The 8,040-nt window shown below is 37.4% G+C and overlaps 1 protein-coding gene across 1 annotated transcript; it reads left to right on the forward strand.

The window, feature by feature from the left end:
- Nucleotides 1–5,124: 5,124 nt before the first annotated feature.
- LOC109073050 (DNA-binding protein inhibitor ID-4-like) lies at nucleotides 5,125–7,778 on the forward strand. The gene is made up of 3 exons (XM_019089231.2): nucleotides 5,125–5,641; nucleotides 6,109–6,167; nucleotides 7,146–7,778. Exons 1-2 carry the CDS (start codon nucleotides 5,309–5,311, stop codon nucleotides 6,151–6,153), a joined length of 378 nt encoding a protein of 125 aa, XP_018944776.1. The 5' UTR covers nucleotides 5,125–5,308; the 3' UTR covers nucleotides 6,154–6,167; nucleotides 7,146–7,778.
- The last annotated feature ends 262 nt before the right edge of the window (nucleotides 7,779–8,040 follow it).

Raw genomic sequence — 8,040 nt, forward strand, 5'->3', positions numbered from 1 at the left:
CTCAGTACCCAGACATTTGTAGACTGTTATAAAAAGAAGAGGGGATGCCACACAGTGGTAAACATGGCCTTGTCCCTACTTTTTTGAGATGTGTTGATGCCATGAAATTTAAAATCATTTTCTCAGTTTAAACACCTCATATACCATCTAAGCATTACACTTAAAAAAACACTCAAATCACAAACATCCACACCACAGCATTCACACACAATTCACAATTTGTACAGTGTCCCAGCTTTTTTGGAATCGGGTTTGTAAATGATGACTGATAGCACTGAAAGAAAACGTCCCACCCTCCCTGGAAATCGATGTCCAAAGTCACGCCCCCTGAACGCATACACACACCAGATGACCAGAGACAACGTTACTACAATACATCATGTGTCAGTAACCAGTGAGAAAACTTCATACTACCGTTATGCCGCATTTCCACCAAAATTACCCAGAACAATTGTACCAGGAACTTTTTTCCCCAGGAACTATTTTCCCCCCAGACCTGTTGCTTTCTGCGATTCAACCGCGGTCTAAAGTACCGTGAAGATTAAGCAAATAGTCTGGTGACGTAGGTCTGCGCATGTTTCTCAATACAAAGTACGCAAATTTCTGCCTTGCATCCTCGGTAGTTCGGACTTCGCATTCGACTCAGGAGTGTGATCTCCCGCAGATGGGACGACGCAAGTCTGGTTATTCTGCAAACAACAGCATACTTGATAACATCAGTCAGCTCGCCTTGGCTACTGCAATTTTCCTCACTGTATATTTACAATAAAACGAAATAGGATATCAAATACCACTGCCGCAGAAATGTACTTAGTTCAGGGAAATGTGTATATATACAGCCATTACAATGAAACAAAATATTATATAATTTGCCTATTTTTATTTTCATTTTAACATATAGATAAATTAAATACAGACCAACGATTACCTGTTAGATTTACCCAAAACAAATTATATTTTATGTTTAACCACTAAATTTGAGTTTTAAACAACTACATTCTCACCTGAAATACTTTTTAAATTACATTTCATGACACAATAACAGTATTATTTTGAAAATTACCAGAATAAATAGTGGTTGAAATCACAATGCTGCGTGAACTCAACCAATCAGCATGTTTAGCGCCCAAGTCCCGCCCCCGAAAGGTCCGGACCTTTGAAAAAGTACTACCTCGCAAGCAGGGACTTTCTGAGGGGCATTTACCCTGAACTTTATTTAGATCCTGATTCCTGCGGTGGAAACACACCGAGTACCAGCCCAAAGTCCCTAGTTCCTGGGTAAAGTTCCAGTGTTGGAAACGTGGCTTTAGTTACAGCTATTGGGATGTAAAGAGATGTTCAACTAGCACAACAAAAAATGTTTCTGAAGACAATCACCTATTGCACCTTTAATATCCTAATGATTTTTGGCATAAAATTTTGACCCATAAAATTTATTGTTGGCTATTGCTACAAATATGCCCGTGCTACTTATGACTGGTTTTGTGGTCTTGGGTCACATATAGCAAAATGAATATTCACTAAAATTAACATCTCACTCCCATCCACCATTGGTTGGACAAACACATAGACCCACCCCCAAACTCACACCATTGGTTCATCCAGTGTTGCTGAGTTGGGCTGGTCAGGACACTCAAACAAATAGATTGCTAACAGATAATACTTTCCAGGGGAATCAAACTATTTCTTGTAGTTGACTTTGCATATTAAGATGGTATTATATTTTGAAATAAAAAAAATACATACTTCAACTTTAAATTAAAATTGTTACATTTTCTCCCAAAGGTTGGTTTTCTCCAATAAAATCGACATTTATCCATTCAAATAAGTTAATTTTCAAGATTTTTTAAGGATAAAATGTCACATTTGATAAGTTCTGTAACGGTGCCTGCAGACATCAGGCGTTACAGTGAATCCTGATGCCTGGGGGCTGAAATAGAGAGACAGAGAGGTATTCTGGGAAAGGTTACCATCAAAGATTCATATACTTGTCTCTTTTGAAGAGCTGTCTTTGAAAGAGATAGTGAGATGTGTTTTCTCTTCATCTGAATGGACACAACACCCATCCAAGGACTATAGGACACCATCAGGAGCCATAACTAATAATCAAAACAAAGAATATAGACAGATTTAAGGTAAGAAAAATAAAATATTGTTATATCATAGAGAATATGAACCTAGTATTCAAAGACATGATCACTGCACTTCAAAACATATTTTGGTTAGTGAAATATAAGAGTCTGCATGTACTTTCAAGTTGGTTTCATATGGATTTGTACTGTAAATGTTTATATTACTTTCAAAGAAAGGGTTTAATTTATGACTGTCAAATGATAAAGATATTAAAAATGTCATGTGGTGTAACCATTAAGTAAAAATGAAAATAATGTATGTTGAAAAAAAGTTTTTTTTACAAATATTATATTAATTTATAATATCATTATGTTTGAGGGAGTTGCATCAAGTCACATGTTACAACCAGAACTAACCTTGCTTTGTCATAAAAAGGATAAATGACATGATATTTTAAAAGAATAAAATATATATCTAATTTTTTTGCACCACATGAGTTTAATTTTATCAGAATTTTTTTTCTGAATAATTTAGCATCAAATGTTTATATGTGTGTTTGTGTGTGTGTGTGTGTTTGTGTGTGTGTGTGTGTGTGTATTCCCTTACAGAAATAATAATAATATTTTTTTAAACTGTCATATTTTAATTTATATGATTTATAATAATTTTATATTTATATGCATAATAATATTTATATTTATATATTTAATTGTATATCTATGCATTATAAAATGTACATTTACCTACTCTATGATTTGGTCCATAATCAAGCAGCATGCTGAATAAAATCTGAGCCCTGAGTTAGATGTGAGATGTGGTAAACTTTCCTATAATGGCCTTGCACGTTCCCTTTTAAATAAAGTATTACCAACTAATGCAAGTTCTGACTAAACAAGAAAAGAACGGCGAGGATTTTTGTTGTGATGTGCTAATTGCAGGGCTTTATGCATCGTAAGTGGTTTTGTTTTCAAAGGAGGACACCAGTGCTACGTTTTGAGGACCCCTTTTCAGAACATGACGGATAGCGCTATTTGCAAACTCTTTGCACCTGCTAAGCTGCAGGGTGTTTGGCCAACCCACCTGCAGAAAGTAAGTATAATTTTTCATGACAAAGACTCATGATTACCTAATACATATCACACACATACAAATTCTACCCAGGCAGAACGTTACACCCTTCCATGCATCAAAGTGAGAGGAAAAGCAAAGCGGATTCTAACTTGTTGCCACCAGAGGGGAGGCATTTCCATCTCCATGGCAACTTGCCACGGCTGTAAGACTATTTGAAGGTGGACTGCTGCGAGTAAGGGACATTACAGGACTGGCGCCGGTCCGTCTGTGGTGCGAGACCCATGAATCTATCATGAGGATTATAGGAAAATTGTCTGTACTGTGGCAAGGCTGGCACACAAAATGAATGAAATGAGTTAGACTAAACGGTGATTCATCCATGTTTCATAATCAAAAACCTCTTCTGGAGAATGCTTGAATTAAAGACGCCTACAGAAGAATATGTTAATGTTTGTGACTCTATGAGCATTGGGTGATAAGGTGACTGATCATGAATGAGTGTCTGAACTCAAAGTATTTGCCTGGAGAACAATATACTGCTCTTTCAATGCTGTATGAAATTTTCAAACACTTCATAAGAAGTCTACAAATGTTTATAGAATGATTTTTTTCTGTATAAGTAATGCTTTAGAAACAGGCTTTTCCTACCATAATTAGAGCAATTTTTTATTTAGCTCATTGAATATAGTTTTTATACAGGAACAGTGTCACAAGAATATTGTTTGGTTTTATATAGAAATAAATGTTTTATTATTGTTGTTATTAAATGTTAACTGACCCCATACTGTATATAAGGCATGTTGACACAAAACATCCACATGTGTGCACTGATTTTTTTTTTTTCTCATTAAGGGAGGACCAGGGATCTTTTAGTTCATATTTCTCAGTATAGTTTTTTTTTCTTTTCAGTTTGTGAATAGATGCATGTTATCACACAACATGGGGTAAGTTGTGACAGTGGAGTCTGCCATTAAACAGTCTAAAATTTCAGCTAAACAAAGAGAAAACATAATTCAGTTCATCAAAACAACTCATTAAACAGCAGACGTGAACAAGGTCATGTACAAAATAAAAATGTTTTTGTTAATGTCACATTATGAAACTCATGACAATTTGCCCCAATAAAAGCTGTGCTGATAAGAAACTGATTAAAATCCCTTTTCCATGAGAACACAGTTCAAACTTTCAAGGTAAGACTTTACAGTAACGTTCCATTTGTTAAAATTAACTACATTAGTTAACTATAATGAAAAGCATAATATCTTATTATGTTAATTCCAAACTTTACTCATGTATTATTAAAATTTAAACTTGTATCTTAACAAAACTAAAATGAACTAAGAATGAATTGTATTTTTAGATTAATAAATACTGTAACAAATGTATTGCTCACTGTCATTGCTACTGGACCCTCTTGTAAAGTGTTACCTCTTTTAGTTTAGACCAAATTTGCCTTTTTATCTAGTTGTCCCTTAATTAAATAGTTAAGTTTTATTATGCTTACTTGACTCAAAAGCTAGCAAACATTTTATTTATTAAGGGCAGGAAAAAAATGTTTTAATTTAAGAGGGGTTTGAATGTTTTCATAATTCGACTTTTGTGTGACAACTTGCCCCGGTCTCTACTGTGCTATTTTAAAGCTCCAAGGCATAAATTAGTCTACTTACATTATAGGTACTGACTTGCTAAAAATGTAGGCTAACAACTGAATGATTTTATTCATAATTAACGAGTGAAAATCTTTGTACCTCTTTCATTATTTCTGTTTTGGAAACACACATGCAGATATCCACACGCGGTTTAACGCACACACGGACGTTTCACCCAGCAGCCTCTTATTTGCGCTCGAGCCCCTCCGCAGTTACAGTTCGCGCGCTGCTCCATCATCACGGGAGCTCGTGACTGACCGGTTTCTCCTCGCGCAGGACTGTCAAAGCTCGAGCGAGTGGCGCCTCCCCTTTTCCTCTATATATGACCAGCCTCAACTCATCCGCTGTTTTACACCGTGCGTTCCCACTCAGAGAGGAGATGTGCTCAGGATAGAACTGCGCTCCTTTTCCTGCGTGCTCCAGATTGCGTTTTTAAACGAAACCCTCTTGTTGCGTCCCGCGCACGTTTGTTTCGCCCCTCTCTCGTTTAGCTCTTTGTGCTTTTGTTTATTACAATGAAGGCCAGCGCACCGGTTCGCCCTCATAAGGTTTCTTCTGGCTCCAGTCAGCTCTCCTTGCGTTATTTGTCGGAGCGCAGCCAATGCAAAATGGAAGAGGAGGATCTTTTTTGTTTGCAGTACGACATGAACGACTGCTACAGCCGACTCAAGCGCCTGGTGCCCACGATTCCGCAGGATAAGAAAGTCAGTAAAGTGGAGATCCTCCAGCATGTCATTGACTATATCCTGGACCTGCAGCTGGCGTTGGAGACGCACCCGTCTCTCCTGAAACAGACGAGCCCACCCGCCTCCACACGGACCCCTCTCACACAAATCAACACAGAGCAGGTAAGCAGGACCAGAAACCTCCGTGAACGTTCACTAAAACAACTGTGGTGATACTGGCTGTGCACGGTAGCCTCGTTATGCACGGAAGTGACAATAGTGCGTGTTTCTAAGAACTGCACCAGACCAAATATGATGCTGTAGATCAGACTGCTGGAGGCCTGTGTTTCCTTGTTCTTTGCCAAAATGCAAAAACATGAAAATTTCCTTAGTGTCCAATTGTATTGATCTAATCTTACATATAGCCTGAATATGTAATGCAATATCATATTTTAGCTATGTAGGCATATATCTAAACCTTTGCATATGTGTGTGAGTGCATATTTATTATAGCTATTAAATCTCCTGTATGATCATTATTATTTTAAATGACTCCATGTACAATAGCTTAATGATGGTTATTGTGGCCCTCATGTCACCTCACCGTTAGCCGCAGTAAGAATGAATGCACCTGTTTCCTTTGCTTTCAGAGGACGACGGGTGTCAATAAGGAAGACTCGGTTTTATGTCGCTGAAATGTTGCAAACCGGTGAGTACATGAAATTCAATATAAAATTTTCTCAAAGGACTCATGGCTCATGTAAGGTTACATACAATAATTCATCCAATCTTAGATCGGTTCTCCAGCACTTCTGTGTGTAGGCATGTGTCTTGTTTTTTTATGGATAGCCAAATACCACTTTTAATAATAATTAAATCATTTTAAAATGATTTCTCATCACAGTCTGTCACATGCAAATTATTTGATACTATTTTTAAATAAAATTGATTTCTTTAAAATATACATTTTAGAGTCTTGCTGCCAAAATACTGTCACATTTTTGTTTCTAAACCAATTATCACCTACATACAAAAAAAGCATCTACATTAAAACACACCAAGTATGTTAATCAGCCTGCATTAAACATGTTTCAAGCTTGAACACATGCAGCAGTGGAAAAAGCCAGAGAAATGCTTTTCATTACCCAGAATCCACAGCCTTAGAACAGGGCTGAACTGTCAGGATAATTGGGTAACAGACTTCTAATAGAGCTGGCAGTACATGCAGCTGCAATGGCTATTATTAATAGAGCCGTGACAGTAAAAACCACATAGATAGAAGTTATTAACATAATATTCCTGTTAGTATGAATGCCGGTTTTTGTGACAATCTGTCTACTTGCGCTTTCCGCTCTGGCTGGATTGTAACTCTGGCTCCTTGATGCTGGCAGCCGCTCGAACCCAGCTGTAGGTTGCCCAATAACTGTCCGTTCTATGACAGTCTTGCTAAGAGGGGGGTTAGACAGTAGCTACAGAGTAATACGTCCGAGGCGGTTGGCCCGCAGCTGTGTGTGGGAGCGCGCATACGCATGAAGTTAGCAGTCCGGGCCCGCGTAGCACTGCGCTTGTTGTTTGACCTGGTTTGTTTTTGGGTTGTTGATCAAGCATGCCCTCTGTTTTGTGGGTGGCACCAGTCAGTCTGGAGCACACCGTTCACACACCCCTTCTATTCATTCCTCTCTCACAGGTGTGCACTGAACCCATCCAAAGCCAAGCCCAGCTTCACCAGGGAATCCAACACACACCAGACCCAATCGCAGGGGAGCAGCACTGAAACTAATAGCTACTAAATCATAATATGTAAACATTTTAACGTCAGCTGTCAAAGATGCAGTGAAGCCAGCCAGATTTCTCCTGTGCCCATTCTGTTCTCTCTCAGTGGGGGAAGCGCTGAATTTGGACAGAGAATCCAAAGCCCGCACCCCCTTTCCACTGGAATTCCAATTGAAACATAACTAAAGGCACCTCAGATAAAAACCCTGCATCTAATTTGACTTAAAACAGCAGACTGTAAAGCTTTATGAATCAAAATGGATATGTAAACATCTGACATCTTTGTTAGGTGATTTGTGTTGAACAGGGATTTCCCTACTGTTTAATATTGTAAAGAACTACGATAAGTGTTGACTTAAATAATACTGTACATAACAAGGAGGATGTTCTATAAATGTATGTGTAAGAGAATATATGTTCAACCAGCTGATTGTAATTATTCTAAAATATTTTTTATCAAAAATGTTTTGTTCTGTAAATATTGTGTTTTCACATAAATGTAGTGAATGATTACATGATGTTCTGCTAATAAAGGTCTCACATCATATTTTCTGTCCGTTAAATTAGTTTTGTGTGCACAATTACTAAAACATATACATAATAAATTTTTACTGGATTCCTGATGCGTGAATATATTTAGAAACTGTTACATTTGAATTAGTTAATTGCTAAAGGCCTGGAATAATACTTTTCATCCATTGAATAAATTATTTGAAATGAATGAGAAAATTCTTCAAGGAGGCATTTGTTTGTACAAAACCTCTCCAAACACATCTGCCCTACTGTAAGCTGTATATAATTTTACAATG

The sequence above is a fragment of the Cyprinus carpio genome, chromosome B16 (assembly GCF_018340385.1).
Source record: "Cyprinus carpio isolate SPL01 chromosome B16, ASM1834038v1, whole genome shotgun sequence".
NCBI classification, from domain to species: Eukaryota; Metazoa; Chordata; class Actinopteri; order Cypriniformes; family Cyprinidae; genus Cyprinus; species Cyprinus carpio.